The sequence below is a fragment of the Zootoca vivipara genome, chromosome 9 (genome assembly GCF_965207765.1).
Source record: "Zootoca vivipara chromosome 9, rZooViv2.hap1.1, whole genome shotgun sequence".
In the NCBI taxonomy this organism is placed as follows: domain Eukaryota; kingdom Metazoa; phylum Chordata; class Lepidosauria; order Squamata; family Lacertidae; genus Zootoca; species Zootoca vivipara.
This window is the reverse complement of record NC_142592.1, coordinates 25,629,263-25,654,214: the sequence shown is the minus strand read 5'-3', so window position 1 is coordinate 25,654,214 and position 24,952 is coordinate 25,629,263. Positions and strand designations below refer to the sequence as shown.

Here is a 24,952-nt window from a genome sequence, read left to right as displayed (position 1 = left end):
TCGGTCAGTAAAGCGAGATGAGTGCCGCAACCCCAGAGTCGTCCGCGACTGGACCTAACGGTCAGGGGTCCCTTTACCTTTACCATATTTGGGAAGACCAGGTGAGACTTGTGTACCTGCTCAGTCAACTGTCCAGTTGTCAACTTTTGATGGGCAACTTCAACACCCCTGCTCTCGCTTTTTACAGTTCTTAAGTTACCTGTCTGAAATTCTGAAATTAAACCCAGAACTCTGCAAATCCTAAAAGGCATTTCTGTTTTAATATCAGCTCAGTTTCCACAGATTAATCCACATCACAAACTTTTTTTAGAAAGAGTTTTTTTTCAAGAGATTCCAGCTGCTCCCCTCCCCCGCCACTTCAGTTCAAATTAAATTGTGGGTGGGGTGGGGTGGGGGGTGGAAGAAGGAACCCAAAAGTAAACCATGCATTTCATGTATGTATGGCTAGAACAGCTTATGATAGAAATTCCTTTGTCTCTATTCAATTAATTTATCAAATGCAAATCCATTCAAGACTTCTTCCGCAATAAATAGCATATAAAAAACATATAGATCCTCTAGATTTTTAAAATAAGTTCACCCACAATCTTCAGAAATCCTAATTCAAACCCAGAACAAGTTATTTGGAAATTGCACTAAGAGTCAGCAATATATCAAATATGAATAACCTGTTTTGGCTTGTAAAAAGAGGATAATCCATAATGTTCATGTATAACATAAGAATAACTCTAGTCAAAAGACCTGTTTGTCCTTGGTTCCATAGTCCCCAAAGAGCTAAAGTTCATAAATATATTTAAGATCTTGTTGATCTCATGCTTCAAATCTGAAAGAATTTAATAGGGATCTGCATAAAGAATCAATACTGTAGTACGAGAATAGTGCCTTACAGCTTCCTTTTGATTAGAGTCTCTTTTGTTTCACAGATGTTTTGGTGTTGTGCAACAAAATAGCAGTATTCAAAGGCAATGGACATTGAGACTGATTTAAATGCAGATCTGCTTCTGTGAAGGACTTATCAAAAGAAATAGAAAGGACTAGATGAAAGGTGCCCCAGCCGCCCCAAAAGACATTCCTGTGCTGTGGCATTTGAAAGCATTGCTCAGATTGTACTACAGCTAATACATCTTACTACATCTCTGGTTTTCATATGATGGGCAGCACCCAAAATTAAGTTGCTGGCTAACATAGGATGCATTCCACCATGGCTACTAGCCCCCATTTTATTTTTGTCCTTATTTTTAGCTATTTTTTAACGAGAGGGAGAAGAAGGGACAAGTCAGAAAGATAAGGAAAAGCTAGAGGCGAAGACAGTGGTCGAGCAAGAGAAGCAGGAAAACAGACGTAGATAGTTAAGATAGTTAAGAAAAATGAAGAACATCTCAGTCCTGTGTAGAACATTGCAGTTAAAGGCTGCCCCCTATCTAAAAAGTTTGCTACTGTGCTTTCTAAGCAGCTGCTTTAGAGCCCTTCTCCGATCAGCAGTTTACAAGAGCATTTACTCATTAATCATTCCAGTGCTTCTTGTTTGAACATGGGGATGTGCTACCAATTAAAAAAGTGACAACTCACAGGCCAGGTAACAAAGTACAGTTAAACTTAACAATGCACTCTGAATGGTTGCCTTTGTTATATGAAACTGAAACCATACCGACACTTACAAACCAATATCACACTTTGAAAAGCATGTCAGATGCCTACTTATATATTGTGAAGACCACGGAATTCATAATACATTACAGTGGTACCTCTACTTACGAATAACTCTACTTACGAATGTTTCTACTTACGAATGGAGCTCCGCCCGCCATCTTGGATGCGGTTTAGATAGGATTTTTTCTACTTACGAATTTTTAGATAGACTTATGAATTTTTTCTCCCAATGCATTCCTATGGGATCCGACTTACACATTTTTTCGACTTAGGAATGTGCGTTCGGAATGCATTAAATTCGTAAGTAGAGGTACCACTGTATACATTTCCAGACAAGAAGCTTTAGTTACCATACTACCAAATTATTGCAAAAGTCACTGTAGCCGGGGGAGGGAAATAGCCAAGCTCTTTTCACCTGCTAAAGGATGTTACTTACCATTCTTCTGCCCCGTCTCACATATCCTAAAACCTTTTGGCTATTGCTATGCAGCCAACAGATACGAGTCAGAAGATTTGATGTGATACCTGGCCTTTCTCCAATAGCTGAAGGAGATTGGACAATGAAAGTAGAGCTCTGTGCACCTGTGTCCAAAAGGGAACTACGCTGTTTGTCAAAATGGTTTTGAACTGATACGCCTTTAAAAAGACCATTACAGAGATTATAATAATTTGTAAGATTAATGTATTTATCAGGTGTTGACAGTTGTTTCTATAGCCCTCATGATCCCGATTTGTTCTGCTAGGACTGCTTCTGCTTAGTTGACTGCCCACCGAGCAGAAAAAAATAAGGATGGATAAGGAGGAACAATACAGAAGGGTTGAAAATGAGTCCCTGGACTTAGGAGTGGAATTTATCTTGAAACCAAGGCTGATATTAGTGTCAGTGAAACAGCTATGTCAGATGATGATCTTGTCCTCCTTTGAATCACAACAGATGAATGTGCACTTTAGGCAGCTGCAAAGAAGGGTGGGAGGTGGACAGAGTATAGCAGCTGTTTGTCTCAGTAAAAATGCCAGAAATACGGTTCTCTTGCTCTGATTAAGATAAGATTTGTCACAGTGAATCATTTATCTGGAACACTAGTATGCAGGGTGTGTATTGCAGTGTTCCTGATAGATCCTGCAGCACAACTGTGGTGAACACATTAGAAGAGCAATGAAATATTTTTCATATTCAGGATGCCATTCTTAGCTCACTTAATCTGGAATAGTAGTTCTTAACTACAAGGCAGAACACACCAGTAAAAGTAAGTTGAAGATTACTAAAGGTTTTATTTGTAGAATGTTGTTTAAGACTGCAGTTTAATGTGCATTTGTTGGGGGGTTGACCTCAATAAATTTATTTACACTAGTGGCCGAAATTGTGGAAACCTTTTGGAAAAGGTGTGTTTCCAAGATTTGATGGCTCACAGCACCACTTCTTTTTGGAGTAATACCATAAAATTATATATCAATGGAAAGGAAATTTAATGAAGAATGTAATGCAACAAACATTGTTCAATTATCTGTATTCTATCAATTGTTATAGCCAAATAACCAGAAAAAGGAAGCAGAACTTGCTTAGGTTGATCTGCAGTAGCTTTCCTTCATTTGAATGTAGCCAATGAGCATGAGTGTCTAGAGCGGGCTTCCTCAAACTCGGCCCTCCAGATGTTTTGAGACTACAATTCCCATCATCCCTGACCACTGGTCCTGCTAGCTAGGGATCATGGGAGTTGTAGGCAAAAAAACATCTGGATGGCTGAGTTTGAGGAAGCCTGGTCTAGAGAGCCAATCAGGTGTTATGAGCCCTCAAACATTGGAAATACACTTTCCCCAAAAGGTTTCCCCAATTTTGGCCGCTAGTGTATTGCATTGACCTCTGTGGGACTTACTTCCAAGCAGACATGATAGGATTGAGCTGATAGAATGATTTTTTTCATTCCTTTTTTATATTTTATATTTTATTTTTTGCTCCTAAAGATGCTCAAGAGTCAGACACAACTAGGGGTGGAAACAAAATTATATTAAAGCCAAAGATTCAAACAGAGACAAAGCATGTGCAAAACAAACAGGGATGTGGAGGTAGTCACAGCCAGAATCTGTAGCAGTAACTTGTAGATAATATTCTTTTGCACAAGTGGTGGGTCTGGGGGCAGGACAAAAACTGTGCTGAATGTGGGAGTGCAGTACAGCCAGTTTAGAGTTGCTAGCTGGAGCCATAATAAGGCTATAGGAGCTTTTTTGGAATGAATAACTATTCAATCTGCCAGAGTAGTTCTATGGTTGAGCAGGTGGGATTCCTGCCTAATCCGCAAGGGGATCTAGTTTCTTGGCCTGCCTTAGCCTTCCTGAAAGTCTGCCATGCCACTTGAACAGGCAGCTTGCTAGAACATGAATGGGTTAGGAAAAAGTAATATATTAAAACTTGATTCATCCAAATCTCATGCTTTAAAAAACGAATTTAATTTTCAAATTACATAAAACCCCAATACATTAAGCAACATTTCATTATCCAATACTACCTTAAGCACTCATTTAAAACATAACTAATCACTGTACATATACATGTGTATGAATGATTGATTTTTACCAGGGCTTTTACGTATTTGGTTTTTTAAGGTCAGCATATTTCAGAGGGAAGAATGCATGGAAAGCTTGACTGATAGCTGTCCTTTACTTCATTTTTTTAAATAAATAATAATCTTTAATAAAAATAAATAAAGGTACCTTTATTTCATGTACCTTGAATTTCATAAATAGGACACATTACAAATGTTTTCGCCTTTCAGTGTCCGATTGGCCCTTCATTCATTTTTGTTTCCCCCCCAATTATATTTTATTAAGTTTTAACATTTTTAACATATACAACCAAAATACAAATTCCTCTTTATTTTTCTCAACTTCCCACCCCTTTTTTTCATGGAGTTGTTGTTTCTCCTCTTCTGCTACACCCTTTCTTCTATCTTATCAAATCATAATCACAATATTACCATCTAATTACTTCTGTTGTTCATAGCTCAAATCCTGCTCTCAAGTTCATCGTACATTTATTCGAATGGTTCGAAAAAGGCACCCGTCCTTCCATAAAACGCCTTGATTTGTTTGACTTCTCCTTCTTGGCTCTTTCTAATTCAGTGCTTCCATTTCCTGCACCTTTAATAGGTGTGTAGAAGAGGGGATTTCACCTGGTCTAGCCTGCTTGACAAGCTGCAACTGCTAGAGCCCCGTACTCTTCTACAACTTTCTACTCTAATACCAACCCACTTCGAGAAAAACTGATTTGCACTTGAATCCTCACAACCCACCCAACGAGCAAAACAGCTTCCAGGTGTTTTGGCTCTCTGCAGTACTTCATGGCCCTTATCCTTTCACAATTTATCTGCTCTATATAGCAGCATGCTTGTGATCTGTCACGATCTTTCCTACTTAACATCTGTGAGTTAGGGCCACTGAGTGCTATTTATTTAGCACTAAAGCATGTGAATGGCTCTACAAGACCTACATAAGGCCCAATTATTTCTCCAAAGTGCTTACATAAAACAAGAATTAATCACAGGCCTGGGAATGATCAGAGGGCAACAAAGTGGGGATTGTGATTGTAAAGTTGTAGAGCTACTTGTTTATACTCCTGCACACCAGGGCAGGTTTTTAATGTCTGATTATTTAACATTATAAATAAATAAATAAATAAATAACACTTCAAGTCAAATCTAATTCAAAATGCAAGGCTATTACATGTTTCTTCCTGATAGGCTAAGGATATGTGCCGATTCTGATTAAAAAGTACGGGTTTCCCTTCAGCAATTTAGTTTCCATCTGCTATTTTACCAGAACTACGCACTTGCAAGATGATAAGACAGGCATCCCCAAACTGCGGCCCTCCAGATGTTTTGGCCTACAACTCCCATGATCCCTAGCTAACAGGACCAGTGGTGAGGGATGATGGGGATTGTAGTCCAAAACATCTGGAGGGCCGAAGTTTGGGGATGCCTGTGATAAGAGAATGGTAAAGGCTGACAGAAGTAAGTGAAACAGCAACATAGAATGCTTCATTCAAGACTTTGGAACATATACCAATTTTGAATGCACCTTGGCAATAGCCTCAAATATCATATTGATGGCTCTTCAGCACTGTTCATTGGCAGATCACTGTATAATACATAGAACCCTTTATGAAAATTAGTGTCTTCCTACATCACAGTTACACTTTTGGTAACTAATAACCCACACAGTAAAAATTATACCTCAGTTCATTTCAGAAAGGGCATTTTCATTAAGCACAAATTCATCCAACCTTCCATTATGAAGTCTGGTATTACCTAGCATCTAATGAACCTAAACATCATAATGTTTTCCCAGAAGGCAAAGGCAAATATTTCTTTAGCAAATAATTAAATGGAAATATAGTCATACATCTCCTTACACGTATCTTTATTTATTTTCTTCGCAAGTGAACTATTTCACCATTTTAGCATGGAAGGATTGGGAATCTCAGGAGATTTCTCTGATAGTGTTTTCCTATAGTGATGTCTGCCATTATGTCCCACACATTGTTTCCTAAAAGTGCAATGGTCCCATTTTAAAGAGTGTAGAAATCTCAAAGGGTGTGGAGTACCACACTGATGTGGGAAGAGAGGATAGCAAGTGTGGCAGGAAGGTTTAAGGGCAACCAAAATAACTTAAATATTTCAGTGTGGTATAGTATCAAAACATTTTTTCCCAAAATGGGGGGGGGAATGGAGAATCTGGGGCCTAATCTGGTTTATTGTGGAGGGACATTATTTCTTTTGAGTATTTTTTTAGTCACACCCCAATTTACATAATAAACAATGGCATCAGAGATTTCTTACTTTTTCTTATAAGCACTGTTACTCTATCTGGAGTTCATCTGAAAGATATCTGTGCACACAGCGGCCACAATCTGGAAAGCTGTATGCGCAGATGGGCCCCTTTATTAGTTCACGAAGGCCAGGTATTGTGAGCAGATTCCCTTCCATTTTGGACAATTGGAAAATCCCAGCTGTGGTCGTAACACTTGCACACTGGATTTCAGCCATTCTGGTTTTTGAAGCATTTATCCCGTGGTAGTGAATTGCAGGTGTTGCATTAAGAGACAAAGCAAGAAGTGTACCGCAGAGGCAGAAGTTTCATTTTGTTGTGCGTGCGAGAGATAAGGGGGTAGATTTTTGCTTAACTCCATTGATATTTCTAGCCATTATTTACAGGTTAGTTTCAGCTACCTAGAAGTAAATGCAGACTTTCCTTTTTGGTATGCTAAAGCATAAAAGACACCTAAAATTGTGTCTCTAGAATTATGCAGATTGGGCTCCTCAATGCATAGGTGCCAAGTTCTGGATTGAAAAATCCGGGATCAGCAGCACCACAGCACCGGAAGTTGCTTCTATGCACTTCCAGACATGCGCAGAAGCGACTTCTGGCGCTGCGGACATTTTGGAAATGGGCACAGCGGCATTGGAAGTCGCTTCTACGCATGTCCGGAAGTGCGTAGAAGCAACTTCTGGCGCTGCGGACATTTTGGAAATGGGAACAGTGGCATCGGAAGTCGCTTCTACGTATGTCCGGAAGTGCGTAGAAGTGACTTCCGGTGCCGGCGCAGCACCAGAAGAACATGGCCGCCGGCAGGAGCTCCGTAATCCGGGGGAATACGGGGTATTTTGCCATTCGGGACACCTGCGGGAAACGGTAAGAAAATATGGGCGTTTCCTGGGGAAAACGCGGTACTTGGCAGCTATGCCTCAATGGAACCAAACAAAGCAGCCCAAATGTGCATGAAATATGGGAGTGTATCAGGGATGGGGACAACCCTTAAGCAAAGTGAGGCAGAAGATGCCTCTTATGCTACCCTACATCCCTCAGGTAGGGGCAGGGAGATGCTCTCCTGCAACCAGAAGCTTAGGCACATTGAACATCTGAGGTGCCAGTTTGTCTCCAGGCAGCAAAGCATCTTGGGGCCACCCTGATCTGAGTCCTTATAGATTTCTGTATGAAGGTGAATAGTGGGTGTGTATGTGTGATACTAAAATTTAATTAAGCTTTTTTATTTATTAATTAATTTAATTGCAAACAATGTAGTGATTGCAGATAATGTCATCCGTGCAGTTATTACATCCCACCAACAGCTAATTGTAACGGCAGTGCCCATGTTGACCCTTAAGTAGTTCTCATTCAGTTGCATCCAACATTGCGCAAGTATACTTCTTTTCATCCAGAGTGGGGTTTCCTTTTCCTTCCTGCCCCTGTATACTCCTCATATCTGCAGAACAGATATTGGGGGTGCAAGGGGAGAAGAGAGGAAAGAGAAGTCCTATTACAGCTGTGAAAATCTGTTCTGCTAGCAGCTGGTGGGCAGCCACAATTTGGTATCACTCACTGAGCTCAGTGGGTAATACTCCCAGGTAAGTATAGGGTTACTGCTCAAATCCATTTATTTCGGCAGATACTTAACTTTCCAGTTTATTTTTTTTTGGACTGTTAGATCAACTGCTTCTGTCTGTACTTATTATTGTTGTATTGGGGTTTTTCATTTCATTTTAATATAGTTGTAAGCCACGTTGGAAATTGTGTGCACAGTGGAAGGACAGGATTTAAATTTTCAGAAATACATTCCATTGCTTTCACTGGGACTTATCCACGACTAATGCTTGCTGGGTTGAATCCTGAGTCCTCTGTCCTTGCAGAAAAGTAACATTCGTGTGGCCTTCCCCCCCTATATTAAATAAACATTGTCTTCAAACAAACTTACATTTGTTCATTGGTCAGAATTACTACAATTTAATAAATTACTTCCTTGATTTACTTCAATTTAAAGAATGTTGATCTGGTATAGGATAATTATATTGACAATATATTTCATTAACTTGGAACATTTCTCTTTTATTCTGTAAGAAAGAAGCTATATTTTTCTACAGCATTTAAAGACACTTTATCTTTTCCTTAAAAGCAAAATGCTCTGCCACTAATCCCAGTTTTTGTCTCATACAACTCATTCTAGTGCCTGACATGTGTTTGTTTCTTAGGCAAACGTGTAAAACCCTTCAAGAACAAGGAGATTTCTGCTGTGCCTGGTGACATTTTTTGTTTATTCCACACACACACACACAATATTATGGCTCCACGTTTGGGGCAATAATTGTCATGAATCCTACTATTGGTCGGATTCTCAGGAAGGGCCAGAAGGTTCGTTGAGGAGTAAAGAGTCAAATCTCTCCTGAAAGATGTTCCAGCTTTGCTTTGTTACTCACAGAGCAGCAGGTGTGTACAAATACAGGTTTTCATAGTTGTAGCGGTATTTAATGTATTGTACTGTTTCTCAAGCTCACAGAGCACCATTTAATCACAACATTACCATTAGAAAAATTAAACTTTTTTTGGCGAACTGTTATGGGGCTGTTTGTATGGACAATAGGTTTAAAAATAGAATCGTAGACTCGTTATTGACTACAGTAGCCACATCCTTTGTATATTTGTGTCCTCATGTCTCTGGTCAAACAAGTGTGGTTTTTGCGGAGCTTTAAGTTATCCCCTAGTGAAGCCTTGTTTCCATCAGTGTTCTGTAATAAACCCGTATTGCAGGCACCTAAACACAGGATTACCATCCTAAATGTAGAAAAAAAATATTAAAATATAGCACAACATATTCCAATATTTAAATCCCAATAATATTGAAAGCATGACGTTCTTAATCTCCCTGGATTATCCTGGCCTATAAGGATAAAAGCCAAAGCAAAAACATGGTTTTTTTAAAAGTGTATTATGGTAAATGCTGCAATTACAGTGATATGTGATAGATTGAAATAAGAAATGTAACTTTTGTAACTTGATTATTTTTCAGGTTTAGGCTTTAACAGTGGTACCTTGGTTCTCGAACGCCTCCGTTGTACGTTTCGAACGCTGAAAACCTGGAAGTAAACACTTCCATTTTCAAACATTTTTTGGAACCTGAACATACAATGCGGCTTCTGCTGAGTGCAAGAAGCTCTTGCAACCCATGGGAAGCCACACCTTGGTTTTCGAATGTTTCGGAAGCCAAACGGGCTTCCGGAACAGATTACATTTGAGAACCAAGGTACCACTGTACATATTAAATCATTAGACCAACGTAAAATTCTATCCACTGTAGCCAGCAATATAGCATATTCCAAAACTGTGTTTAGCGGTCAACAAAGGCTTTCACAAACAGGTATTGAAAGCTCATCATAATCTGTGCCAGCCTTGTTTCAGAGAAGAGTTCCATAGAGCTCTACGGTAAAGGACTTCTCTCAGGTTGCTACATACTATGTCTCAGCTAATGGTGGCCCCACCAGAGAATTTCCTGCAATTATCTTAGCAGAGAGACAGTTATATTTGGGAGCAGGTGTCCCTTTGGATATCCAGACTTGCAGAGTTGCAGAGAGTTAAATATGTAAGCATGGGCACCTTAAATTTGGCTTGGTATCAAATTGGCAGCCAGTCTGAGTAGGATTGCCCTAGCTGTTGTTGTTATTTATTAAATTTTTAATACCTGGCCATTTTCCCTGACAGGGACTCAAGGTGGCTTACAGAATAAAATAACAACAGCCCATGTCTTCCTTAATTGCAACTTTACCTACAAGTTTAGAATTCTGTTTGTCTTTCATCAGATTTATATCCATGCTCATCTGTTATTTGTTCCGGTATTTTCAAATTTCAAATTTATTGGATATGTGACAGTCGGGTCAATAGAATGTGCATATATAGATTTACATATCTTCCCACTTTTACTTCTTGTATATTTTTGACATTTTGGGTTTTAATCTCAAGTGGTTCTAAATCTAGGACAAACTGCAAGGAGCACAGCCAACTTTTGGTCAATCCGAAAGAAGAGGGAGACATAAAAGCAAAGTAAGAAAAGCATGTAATAGCAAACAGGGCACCCAACAACTGACATTGCAGTGTACATTGTTATGAAGCTGTCCCTGCAGTTTTTAGTTTATAATGCACTTATGTCTCATAAGGAACTTGGTGTGTCCCAGTCAGTACTAGACACTGAGCCAAAAAACACCTCTGCCTTTGATGTTTTCACATCTTCCCTTTGGTTGCAACACTTTAACTTGTTCATAAATGAACAAAAGTTGAGGCGAGCAGCAAGGTGCCATGTTTGCTGATAACACCGAATAATTTAAGATTGTTAAAGCAAAAAGGGATAGCAACGAGCTCCAAAAGATTATCTCCAGGCTGACTAAGGAACATTAAAATGCTAAGTGCAATTGTGTGTCGGCAAGTATGTTGTTGTTGTTGTTTAGTCATTTAGTCGTGTCCGACTCTTCGTGACCCCATGGACCATAGCACGCCAGGCACTCCTGTCTTCCACTGCCTCCCGCAGTTTGGTCAGACTCATGTTCGTAGCTTCGAGAAGTATAATCTGATGCAAATTAGAAAGCAGTTAGGCCAACACTACATACATGCAGATGGCATCTGTGACAGAGTAGAAAGGGATCTTAGCGTTGCAGTAGATGAAAACATCAACCCAATGCTTGACTGCTGTGACAAAGGCAAACTCCATGTTAAGGATCCTTAGGATAGAGATGGTTATCCTATAGCTTATGCCACCTGTTATCAATAATATTCATAGATTAAAAGATCTTTTATTTCAGTCTCTGCTATTTAAGAGCTTTACTTGGTTCATGCTATTGGTTTACAGCTTTAAAATAATTTGGATGGGTGAGAGGAAAATTCAGTAGTTAACCACAACATTAAAAAGACAATCCTTTTTTCAAAATCAAGTTTTATGTATCCGTTAAACGGACTTCCCTTTGTAGTTAAAGGGATTAACCTGCCAGGCAGCTAGGTCAGTTGCACTGAACCGCTCTGTTCCTAGTTAATAACAAAGAAGCTTGAGTTGACCCACGTGAAGAAATTGAAGAAGGAATCAGTGAAGATGGAAACGCCAGGCCAGGGCTGTTACTGTTTGTGGCAATAAGTAGAAAAGACACAAAACAAGAAGCACTTAAACAGTAGGTTATGGACAACTCCAAATTGTGTGATCACAGGTGTATTTGAGTAGATTATTGCAATTATCACATGATAGCCTGGCTATCCGGAACTTCTGTTATAGGTCTCTTTTCAGCAAGACAGTATATTTGTCCATTCAGCCTTGTGAATTGGATGTCAGCTGCTCATCTGAATCCACCCTGGTCTAAGAACTAATAAGCATCAACTAATAGCATCACAAGACGTAAATGGTTTAGACATTAAATTGCTGCTAGGCTGCTTGGAAAGCTACTGAAAGTAAAAATGTTCAGGGCACTCAGTGATAGGCAGCAACAACTACATTTACTCCAGCTAATTGCGTAACATGATTTTACAGAAATACAGAATATTGTTTTTACCCATGAGGATGAAACACTTAGCAATTAGGGTGAAATCAGGAATAAATTCTGAGTTCCAGGACTGCAGTTTATTTGCTTAGTTTTACTTTCAGTTCATATAATGTCAATTGTTTAAAATAATGTGACAGATGACAAGAAAAAGGCACAGTACATTTGCACTGATTTTATAATATTCCTATTCTGGGATTGTTAACTCCAAATATATGTTGGAAATGAATCGAGTCCTCCTCCTCCTCCTCCTCCTCCTCCTCCTCCTCCTCCTCCTCCTCCTCCTCCTCCTCCTCCTCCTCCTTCTTCTTACCTTATAAATAAGATTCATGGAGAAATGTAATAATTTGGGACTTGTTTTCTGACTCTTAAGCCACTAATGTCCGTCACTGGGTAAAGAACTTCATGTTCACCTAGGCTTTTTAAATAACTGATGGAGTCTCTTATTCTCACAATTTTTCAATCTGTGCTTTAACATGTAAGGGTGGTATGAGTTTCTTGAATGTATTTATGTTGCTTTTGATTTATTTCGTTTTATATCTTCTGTATATTCTAATTGTTTTGTTATTTATTGCCAACCACACTAAGAGCTTTATGTTATGCCACCAGTCAGCCAATCAGTCTTTGTTTCCATCATGTTTTCAAGCTTATTTCTGCAGCCATGGAAGTATTTATACCAGGATGTTCCACAAATTTGAATTTTTGACATGGAAAGCTTGATAGAAAATAATACAATGACAATAAAAAACAAGATGATGAATGATGCGCAAACCAATAAGTTGGTTTTTTCTCAAAATGCACAACGGTGAACTATGTTACCACAATCTCCTTTGCTTACACAAATCACATACTGTTGATTACTTGACGAAAAAATACAGCACAGTTTCCAAAATCCTTATAACAAATGCCTTCCCATCTGTTCAAAAATGTGTTTCCAGACAAACTCTGCTTTCCACACAGTGCAGAAATCATAAACTACCTCCATTCCACTTGCCTGGCTGTAGAAGTCTACTGTAATCTAATACAATAGTCACACAGGAGACTTGATGATATTACCATATTTGTTTTTAGGCCATACCATGCATACATGTGTCACAGACTCAGGAGAGGCATTCCCCATTCCTTCCCATGTAGGAGGGAATATCTCTTCTAATGTGGCATTTATAATCGATTTAAAAGCATTTATGGTAATACACACACACACACACACACACACACACACACAATATTTACCTATTCAGGCGTATAAGACGACTGGACGTATAAGACAACCCCCAACGTTTCCAGTTAAAATACAGAGTTTGGGATATACTCGCCGTATAAGAAATACGACCCGGCTTATAAGATGACCCCCGACTTTTGAGAAGATTTTCCTGGGTTAAAAAGTAGTCTTATATGCAGGAATATACAGCATTTTATTTATTTCTCAGATTTATTTCCTGTCCTTCACCAGAATACCCCAGGAATAGCTCAGTTGGAAGAACATGAGACTCTTAATCTCAGGGTTGTGGGTTTGAACCCCACGTTGGGTAAAATATTCCTGTATTGCAGGGGGTTGGACTAGATGACCCTCGTGGTCCCTTCCAACTCTACAATTCTATGAATAAACAGTTATTATGATTATTATTTTTAAAAACCCCAGATATAACTTACAATTATCAAGCAAGTAAAACTATTCAAAATAGAAGAGAATATGAAAAAGAAGAAGAAAAAGAGTAAGAAATAATAAGAAAAAAAACTGACAAAACTTAAAACAGTTTGGACCACTTCAGAAGTCTCCACTGTTTTTGTAATGCAGTGGTTAATAGGCAGATTTTATCCTTCAGAGGACCTTCTGAGTTATTCCTGTGGTAAGTGACGCCACGTGAGCCAAACATGCGCTCATCGAACTTCATCTGAGGTGTAAAATTCTTTTAGATTTAATTATCCATTGTTGTTTTAATATAAAAGTGGCGAGTTCACATGCAATTACGCTTGGCTCACAGCAGCCATTCACCAATTCAAATTAAAAAGTCTTGAAACAGCAGAGTAATTATACCGTAATTGCACACTGAGCACAGAGAAAATGAAGAGAGCCTAATTCTTTGTATTTATAACATAACAACCTATGTGGGGAAAAAAAAGACATTAGCATAAAGGGAGCCATAACTCGCCAAGAATGAACAAATTAATTCAAATAAATATTTAGGGTGTTGTATCCTTTTCCATCTGTAGCACTGAGCAACAGCAAAAGTTAATTTTCAGATGTATTAATAATTAATTGAAAAGTTGATTGGAATTGATTGGAACACATTTGGAATGTTACTGTTCTCCTAGGATGTTTAAGATTGGCTTGGTGCCGCTGTCAAATTCTGTTTTTTCTATTTTTATATATTAAAAAAACCTGGCACAGGACTCTGCCTTCCAGCTGCTCTGTTGCAAACCTTACACTCTTTCCAAAAAGGGAAGCTTCCTGTAAATAACATGGATGGATATTAGCTAAAATTTAACGGCATTTTTATGAAATTGACTTCCACATCTGAACAGTAATGTGCAAGTGGATGGATGCCATTAACACTAATGGCTGGTGTGTGCTTCCCTTGCATTGGGATTTATATTCTCAGAGAGTGGCAAATTTGGACTATTCCAAGTATTACTCAGAGTAACGGCGTGTGACCTACAAGCATACAATTAAGAAGGAGAAGGAGAAAGGACAGGTGGAGAAGCAGGAGTGCTGGCAACCGAAAGCCCATTAGAGGCTCCAGTGAAACAACAATAGTAATGATAATGGTGATAATAACAATAAGCAAACTGAAATAAAATGCACCCAGTGAAGCATGAATTCATCTTCTAAATAAACAGGGATGGTGCTATAGATATATATGATCAAGCACCACGCATGACTACGTTGTGCAGCTGCACATGAATTATTTTGCGGGCACATTCTGAAGATGGAATTGAGAATTATTCTGCCTGCTAGGGTACTAACATGCTTTGTGAGTTGTATGACACATCCTTAACTGCAAATCAGAGGAGTCTCTCTTCGAACTGGACTGTTTTATGGGCTTTTGCGGAGCCACTGAAGGATGATAAAAGCCTAAGGATGATGCCAAATTTGACATTTCAAATTTCAGTTTGTTAAGCCTACCCTTGCTAACCTCAAGCTGTTAGGTAAAGAAGGGAAAAATATTCACCCAGTCTTGCAAAGGGCCGTGTTACATTTCTTTTGACGGCATAGAAAGGAAGGAAGATGGGTATCAGGAATTGGAAGAGAGTTCAGACACCCACCTGAAGCGCAAATGGTAATTGCCCAGCCATAGCTATGATGAAGCATCAGAACAACACAGAAAACAACGGTGTTGATTAATTTGTGTCAGTTCAGCCAGTTTCACTGGCAGGGTTAAAAAATAATGAATGCATTGATAATTCTAAACCCCACATCTCAATAGTAGTTTTCAAATCGTGCCTCCTAAGGATGAAACTAGGGAGGGGGGAAACCCTAGCTCATATCTAGTGTGAAGTACTTCTTCTGTTTAGAAGTTAAAATTATTTTATTATTATAGTTTGTCAGAGCAGCCAGAAGTAAAAATAACTAGTCAAGGCAATAAAGAGGTATTGCTTTAGGAATCTCAGGCAACATGTGAGGTCCTGTCAAATTATGGTGACGAGATGCAAGAGGACAGGGCTCGTACACCTTTAATAATTCAAGGAACTGCTAAAATCCTGCCTTCTACACAACTATTAAAAGTGCAGGACTCTGTCCACATTTTTCTCCTGGCCTCCCTGTGTCAGATGCTGCAAGTCATGCAGGGTATCCAAATCCGGTTTTTAAATGTTCCTAAAAGCATTCTTGTTATCAATTATACAGATAATAGAAGGCAAAAACGGCAAAACTCAAAAAGCCATGTAGAAAACCAATTATCTGGCCAAGATCCTAGTTAATATATCTTGGTGGTAACAACGTGGCTTTCATGCAGGAGATTCTGGCTTCAAACTATGGTTTCTCAAGGTAAAAAGAGTAGATGCTCTGAGAAAAATCCCTTCTTCCGACCTTGAAGGTGTGTTGCTAGTCACAGCAGACAATAATAGGTTAGTCTGGCCCAGTGTAAGGCCCTTAGTTGTGTCTACTGCTTTTCTTTGCCTACCTCCTTTGCATAAAATGTAAGCTTGTTTCCTCCTGCTCTGGACGGTAGGACTCGAACCAACGGCTTCAAGTTACAAGAAAGGAGATTCCGGCTAAACATCAGGAAGAACTTTCTGATAGTAAGAACAGTGGAACAGACTCCCACGGCAGGTTGTGGACACTCCTGCATGGGAGGTTTTTTAGTAGAAGTTGAATGGTCATTTGTTAGAGTCCCTTCCGTCTCTACAATTCTATGATTCTGTTATAATCAGAGAGCATAATTGTGCTGTGTATGTGTACACATGTACACACACACATGTTTAAGCTAGTACTAGAATCCTAGAGCAAACATTTCAGTTTTCTCTGTGCTCCTACTCTCCAGAGTTGATAAAAAGACTCCAATGCAGATGGTTTTGCTGAAGTCAAAGGAATGTTTCATCATTAAGGAGCAAGGCCCTTCAAAATCAGATGTATCCCTTGATGAACTGTTACCATGGTCAGTCCAGTGAGTCAGCCCACCAGAGAAAGGGGTGCATTGTTTAATGAAGTTTAATACAAAAAAGCAACATGATTATTAATTGCATCCACTGATACAGCAGAAAGAGTCCTTAAAGATGTTCTCTTTGATATGACAGCGATTTTGTTTTCTTTCCTCTTCATGTTTTAAATGCAAGTCAGGCATAGGGAAAAAATCCAATTACTGTGAAATTTTCTGTCTTATGCATTCTTTCTATGTGATCCTTTTATTTTTATGTTGGCTCGGATGAAAGTGCTCCAGTGAAGTTTTGAGAGGTCCTTTATGTACAAGGGATTGGAGGATGAATATATCTTGTGTACAGAAATGTCCCATCCCCCGCCTCCAGCGTTGTTGCTTCTGTCTCCCACCAAATTATTTCTGCTTTTTGACTTGAGTTTAAGACACCACAGGTCAGGGCCGTCTTAAGCGCCTCTGTTGCCCTGTTGATCTCTCCGGCGCCCTTCAGCCCCGTTTCCCAGTGCGGTGGGCGGGTGGGCGCCGCACGCAGCTGCGCAGCGGACCGGCGGACCGGCCGGCCAGCGGGCGGGCGCAGCTCGCGGCGCCCTCCTGGCGGGCCGGCGCCATGGTGCCCTGCGCCACCGGGGGTCTACGTAGAGCCGGCCCTGCCAAAGATCTAGAAATACATTTTGAAAATTGCTCGAATTCTCAACAATAGGTTTGTTTCCAAAACAGAACTGGTTTAATTCATTCTTCCTGTGGTTGCTGCTGCTGCTATTTTTTAAAGCCCTCCTGAAAACTAAACTTTTTTCTGAAGTTATGACTCCAGCCAAGAGGTGAAAATCCCCATGAGAACTTTCTTTTTAAAAGTATGCTCAAGTTCTTCCAAAACAAGATCCTTCTCTGGTTTTGATAGAATCTCAGAAATGGCCTTAAAAGTAGCAACATGAGTTCATTATTTGGGGAGGGGAGCAACTTTGCAGAAATGCTGGTGAGGGGCTGTTATTTAGGTGTCCATGATGACAGTCCTAATATATTCTTTAAGGAGTATTATGCACTTTTCATTATTTAGCATTATCTGAAAACTAATATTTAGGCTTTCTATGTGTTCAGCTTTTTATTATTATTATTTTAAAAAGCCTCTACTGTAATTTGTTTTACAGCCAGAGTCCTTCAGTTTTAGAGAGAAATGTTCCAGCTACTACCATGTTGTGGAGAGCCACTTGGATTTACTATCTCACCAATTGCTTTTAAACTTCTGTAGGATCTACCTTCCTACAGCTTAATACTTTTTTTAAAAGTCCAACCCTTTTACTTTTTCACCACTACCATTTAATTCCAACTTGGTTTTTTAGCCATCTTTTATCACACAGAGTAGCCAGATCCAGGCATGGGATGAATAGAGACTTATTTCAAACAAATGTGTTATTAAAGTTTATTACATTTATTATTTACTACATGTGACAGAATGAAATGGAGTAGTACATGTACACATATACATTGGTCATCTAACAATATTTGGCTTAATAATTGCTTAAATCTGTCACAGTTACTCTATAAGACTTTGACTCAAAGGAGAGAGCCCTGGTTTTCAGCCCTGTGAAAAGCTAATAGTCAATTTCCCCCCTTTTGTTCCCCTCCAAAGTTCACTCAGAGGCACTGCTTCTGTCTTCCTGATAGATTTGCCTCAGCGGCTCTTTGAAGTCTTCCTTCTAGTCAGATATTTGAAGACGGGGACTCTTCCACAAAGATGCCATAGTGGCCCCCCAAGGAGTCGTCCTGCAGCCAACTTCCTGCTGCTACCACTTTACCCAGACATAATCCTCTCTTGGCTGGCTTCTCTCGACTTACGCCTCCTCTGATTCCCAGGCTTACCTTCTGCCTCTTCCCAGTTCCTTAACTGACTGACCGACTGACCCCCCAAACAGTGGACCTGCCCTAATTTTTATCCCTGGCAGAACTCTCCCAGCAAACATTTCCTTGGAAATCTGAATCTTATAACTAAGGGCCGATGGTTTTGAATAAGTAGCCACTATCACAACTGATCCTTTTCATTTCTCCCGACCAATATAAAATATAGATGCTGCTGTTAACTGTCATAAACCCTCTTTTGAAACTAACTGCATAGCCGCTTCTGGGCAGAGAACTGAAGCACCATACTGTATAGTGTATTGTGTCTCATCCTGACTTCAGTCAGAAGTGAACAGTTCATTTCCCCTCACTATGTAACCCATTCTCCCATAGGATGGAGTACAGTCGTTCCTTGGATCCTGAACGCCTTGGTACTCAGAAGTTTTGGCTCCTGAACGCTGCAAACCTGGAAGTGAGTGTTCTGGTTTGTGAACATTCTTTGGAACCCAAACGTCCGATGGGGCTTCCGTGGCTTCCGATTGGCTGTAGGAGCTTCCTGCAGCCAATCAGAAGCCACACTTTGGTTTCCAAACATTTTGGAAGTCAAACAGACTTCCGGAACAGATTCCATTTGACTTCCAAGGTACGACTGTACTGTATGTGACTGGGGAATACCAGATCTCACCACAAGAGGGTGTACTCAAATGGAGATCTTGTGACTTTCCCTTGTTAGTATGGAACAGTCAGGTCTCGGTCTAACTCAATGCCACTTTTCCCTTTTAACAGTTGAGGTAAACTGTTTTTATCATTCATTTCCATTCCAGCTTAAGCTTGGTTACAATAGGATTCTGGCAAGTAGTTCATTTTGTCACACACAAACCTAATTGCAGCTCTATTGCTATGTGCATGTTTAGAAATGCCTTCTCCACAGAGGGGCTTAGTAAATGGATTTGTGCCATTATAAACCTAATGTTCAACATACCTCAATTTGATATTCTCTTCTCTTTATATTCTTTTGTTTTTACAGGTAACTCGATAGCAAAAGACAAATCAGATCAAACTCGAGGCTGATAACATTAAATACAGCCAAGTAGGAAGTTTTAATATCCAACTTAACAATCCTCGAGGTCAGGCTTGAGACTGCTGGGGCATACTAATTATTTCAAAGAGAACATTCGCTGAAATGAGCAGCCACTTGAGATCAAAATGTTTGGAAAGTCACACACACAAGATTTCGACGGAGTGAACTGTGTACATTTGTAAAAATAGCAAAAACATGAAGGGATATACGGCTGAAGAAGTAATGCTTAAAGGACGCCGAAGAAATAGCAATCCTTTGGATCCTTGCATTGAGACTTGTGATGTTTCACCTCGATGAAAGCAGTATACTTTGAAATGTACTGATCCATTTCCTCTGAAACTTTCCTGGTCCTCCATGCAAATTATTGGTGGGACTGTGCACTGCTGTAATCAAACCACTGTTCCAGAAATTGTCCTCTGACACAGCACAGTTTTAGACACTTTTAATTTGTACTCTAATCCTGAAGCTCCAAGGCTACATACTTCAACATGTCCAAGTTGCTTTTCTTATAGGAATGGAAATACTATATATCCATTGTTAATCATTATTGTTGGCAAGTAGTAGTTATCTGAATACGTCATCCATAAACGAATGTATCATTAGTCAGACATGTTTCCCTAAGACTAACCAACGTACTGCAATTCCTTTTGGATAAATAAAGGGTGATCGAGACAGAATGTTCAAGCCCTTCCAATAACATGCTATTAAAATAATCAGTTCCATATAATTTCAAGAAGATGGGCATTTTTTGCATACACTTTGGTTTATTATCATTAGGTCCTACAAAGATTATGGTAAAGAATAAATGGCACAAGCAAGTCCCTTCATGAAAATAGACAGGGGTGCATGTTAATTTTTCCATTCTGAGGTTCAATGGTATTCATTCAGATACGTCTTTTTGGTTTTTGTTGCTTGAAAAAAATATTACTATCTGGATGCTTAAGTAGATGTCTGTTTCTTGATAGGACGAAATAGGTTTCTTCAAATCTGGAATCCATTGATGATTTCCTTGGCCACTCCAGATACATTGGGTTCATTCTGTAGTTATTTTGTTAAACCAGAAGTTCTTTTTCTATCTCCTATTTCAGTATCTATTTTTTAATCTTGGTGATCTACTGTTTCATGAAAAATCTTAATGTTTAAATGCCTTAAGCAGCTGTATACTTTTTTTTTCTAAGTTATTACAGAATGTATAATTTTATATTCGGTTTACTATATTTACCATGCTATGTGGGAATATGAAGACAGAACAAATGGTTTCTTTTGCATTCCATACTGATGTTGAAAGTTAGCCTTAGAGAAGGCAAAGAGAGAAATTTCTACTCCATTTGTTTTGGGAGGTAATATGAAAACTACACAAACTCAATCCTAACGGAAAGAATTATGCCCAGAACCTCAAGTTGTTTCAAATGGTTACCAATATTTGTGAGGAAAGGGAACTCTTTCCCATTGTAACAAATATTTGGTGTGGCTAATTAGAAATAAATTGGGTTCTATGATGAATGAACACCCTGAGGTACTTTTTCCTGTCATATGATACAAGATTGTACCACAACAATTTCATTACCTCTGTTGTATTACGGCACTGGATGAAAGAAAACGAATGATAGCTGAAAATCGATCTGAAATGTATAGTATATAATTCTGCTACAGAGTAATCCAAATTTTTTGCAGAATGGGTATTCTTGTTAATTAAATTTTTAATTAGGATAAATTGATTGTAGCATCAGTTAGCAGTCTTGATATTTTAACAGGATTAATATTGTATGGATTTGTTTTTTAAAGGTATGTGTAACAGAGAAACACAGAATTCAAAAAATATGATTAATTCCTTTGCTTGGGATAGTAAAAAGTATAAATGTGTAATTTTGTAGCAGTTATGAGTTTGGCTTTAATTTAGCCAAAAAATCTACAACATGCTTCTCAACATTTCCCTCCCCCTTTGTGTTTATTCTTAAAACCAACACTGAAAATATTGTATTATATACAAGTGTAAGACATGCATATCAATAGGTGAAAAATAAATGGATTTTCGAATATACTGAACTGAGTTTCTGCAGTAGGTTAATGTTGTGATAACTGATAACTGGTGAATAAATTTGTGCTATAAAATGAACATCTCAGAATGCATATGCAGTTGGGAGCTCTTTTATATATATTTAAAAGCCTCTTTAAAAATAGATAAGGGACATTTCAAGATACAGACTCCAGTCTAGGAATTCCTGTTCCCTTCTTTGCCGTCTTTCCTTTTATGCCTTGCTGAACACGTCAGCGTGTTTTTCTTCCTGGTTATCATTTCAGCAAATAGAGATAGTAACTTTGGTGGCGGAGGATAACTATAATGTTATTAACATTAGTGGGGCGTCGGAGGCTCCCCTTCAGTTAACACAGTTTCAGTGGCAAGAAAGGCGGGGGGGGGAATAGTCTTTGGGGTTGAATTGGGTGAAGAGAGATTTGTTCTGTCCAAATAAAATTACCTGATACCTGTTCAACAAGCTAAAAATAGAGCCCCCACAGCTGTTGAATTCTTTCAAGGATTAGGGTTCCGGTTTCCGCCGGCAGGAATGGCGGACCTGTTTTCCATCCCTCTGACCTTCGTAAGGAATTTGGCGGTTGCTAGGGGAGTAAATGGCAACCCCCTACCCTCTCCGGGGGTTACGGAGAGGGGCCGCTGGCCCGCGATGCCCCCAGACCCACTCCGACTGTTTATGGAGTGGGGGGAGCTTGGGCTGAAAAGCACTTACGAGGGCCAGGACTCCCGGACGCTAATCTGCATGGCGGGGATTTCCATGGTTAAAGAAGATAATTAGGCTTAAATCTATGGACATACTTCAGAAGGAGGGGAAGAAGCGCTGTTTACTGCTGAGAAATTTATGCTGCTGAGGGAGAGGAGTCAAAGGCTGCACTGCATCTGGAAGAAGGATTGATGGGGACGGAGCGATAAGGGAAGTGAGTTTTTATTTTTTTTCATATATGTTGCCTCGTACCTTCCCGGACGCGATGTCCTGGCTTGTTTGGAGTGAAAGAGAAGCAAAAGACTGTGTGAGTTGAACTTTATAACTGTTGTTACTGAGCATATTTTTTAAAGATGTGGAGTTTCCGATGAGAAAAGCCCCCCCCCCCAGTCGGACGGAAGGAGTTCTGGACACGTTCGGAGGATTTATGAGCTGTGACGCACTTTAAATTGGAGCAGCGACCTGAAGCTAAGTTCAGCTATAGGGCAAGGAGATCCATTAATTTACCAAGAGTTTATGGTTTGATGTTTGGGTCTCCTGCCTGGAAAAGCTGTAAATTCTATAAAGATCGTAAATCTTCATAGCTATGAGAGAAATCGAAAGTGATTTGAGCTTTTCAAGATGGCGCTGCTTCGAGCTGCTTCGACGCAACAGGGAGCTCCACTAAGAAGATTTATGGGGAGGCTGGACTGATTAACTCACACAGGAGAAAGAACATCTGTGAAACTTTGTTTGATATTTATCTCAGCAGCTGGGAAACAATCGGTTGAGTGGAAAACATCTATGTGACTGTAAGGGGAAGATCTGGATTATTATGAACTTGGAGGACGATTTGAACTTTAGAAAAAAGACGGCAGTGGACGGTTGCGAGGAATTCCCAATTTCTTGAAGTATGGGAACCCAAATAAAAAATTCTTTAGATGATTTGGCATAACATTCGGTTGGATTGATATATATATGTGTATAAGTTGAAATATTGAATGTGATATAATTGGTTTTAATTGGAAAATTAATAAAAATATTTTTTTTTTTAAAAAAGAATTCTTTCAAGGATTGGCTCCGGGTTCATTCACTCTGTGAAGCAATGACATCATCAGTAGGGGGAGGAGCAAGGGGGAAGATATGAACCATAAATCTCAGATTCCCAACTTTATTTTTAAGAATATGTATCCAGCATTTTTAGAACCGGAAATAAAAGGCAACGTGTACAAGTAATATTCTAAATAAAAAAATGGTGATGAATTAGCCTGTACTCTCCTGGTGTCAGGGACTGGGCAGAGGAGAAATGGTGGAGACCGCCTCCCCAGCCTGACCCTTCCAGAGAAGAAGGAGACAGTTCAGAATTACAGCAGGGGTTTGAGGGAGGTCACAGCTCAGAGGAGGATGAGGGGAAAAGCTGGGAAATAATGGGAGAGGAGGAGGAAGAAGCGCCAGAGGGGCGACAGCTGACGGGCACAGTGTCTTTGGAAAGCATTCCAGACCTCCTGTCTTCCAGAATCCGGTGGGCATTGAAAGTAGGAGAGCAGAGAGCCCAGAGGCAAAGGGCACTTCTCAGCACCTGTAGTGATGAGGCATGAAGAGGAGAGAGGGAGGGGGTAGAGATTCACTCAGGGCAACGTCACTACTCCAAGGGGCTGCATTTCTAAGCCTCTCTCTGTGAATATTTAATAAAAGACACTGGTAAGAACTTTCCTTGTCTTATCTGTTCCTGGCAACCTACCATGGGGGGTTGGATCCTCTGACACCTGACACCTGGTATTTTCCTTTGCCTGCAACTCCAAAAGGAATTGCTGTCATGCAGGTGATAACATTTATCTTAGACCTTAGGAAAGAAAATAAAACCTTTGTTTTGTGTGTAAGTGTAGGTCCAGGTTCCATTATTTAGCAATATTTTAAGGGCTCAGGAAGCTGCTGTCTACTGAGTTCATCTAGTTCAGTGATGGCCAAACTTCTCCCTCCACCTGTTTTGGGAGCACAACTCCCGTCATCCCTAGCTAACAGGACCAGTGGTCAGGAATGATGGGAATTGTAGTCCCAAAACAGCTGGAGGGACAAGTTTGGCCACCACTGATCTAGTTGGTCTGTACTAAACTGGCAGTGTCTGTACCAAGGTTTCAGCTATTTGAAAAGGATGCCCACCTTTACATTAGTTCTGCTTCCGATTTCCTGCTGTGACCTAAGATGAGTATCTATTGTTCTGCTCATCCTTATGATTTACACCAGAATGATCCTGCTGCGTCTACAAGTCAAAGACATAGCGTAAAAGTCAGAAAGGCAGTTACTGTGCTGGCAGCTCTTTGGTTATGCCAACACAGTTGTGACCCAAAGTGCAGGCTTCACCAGGAGTATCATGGTAACGACATTTTGCTTGGGTCCATAAAGTCATCTGGAGCTATGTGGTCAGCAGAAAGCCTTTTTTCCAGTGTGCCTACTCATTGATTATTAGACCTTAGTTCCGGATTCCATAGGTGGAAGGAACACATCTGCATTGTGGCAAGTTGTTTACATCAGATGGTCTGCTGGCCCCGTCTTGACTTCCAAATAATTTGATATTATTGTCATTATCTCTCCCTGTTGATTGACTCTTCTATCTTTCATGTCTAGAATCACAGCACATCCACTGCAAGCCAAGATAGTGGCAAATAGGACATGCTTTTGATTTTTCAGCGCAAATGTCATCCTAATCTTTTTGTCGCTGCTGTTTGTTTTCTTGCTGATAGT

The 24,952-nt window shown here is 39.7% G+C and overlaps 1 protein-coding gene across 1 annotated transcript in view; it reads left to right on the top strand.

Annotated features, from left to right (window-relative positions):
• Positions 1-21,542, top strand: part of TAFA2 (TAFA chemokine like family member 2) — a 68,007-nt gene extending 46,465 nt beyond the window's left edge. Inside the window, exons 5-6 of the mRNA XM_088652388.1 lie at positions 8,670-8,904; positions 19,443-21,542. Coding sequence (XP_088508514.1) covers positions 8,670-8,681 — 12 coding nt within the window. The 3' untranslated portion in view covers positions 8,682-8,904; positions 19,443-21,542. The remainder of the gene's footprint in view (positions 1-8,669; positions 8,905-19,442) is intronic.
• Positions 21,543-24,952: the final 3,410 nt, after the last annotated feature.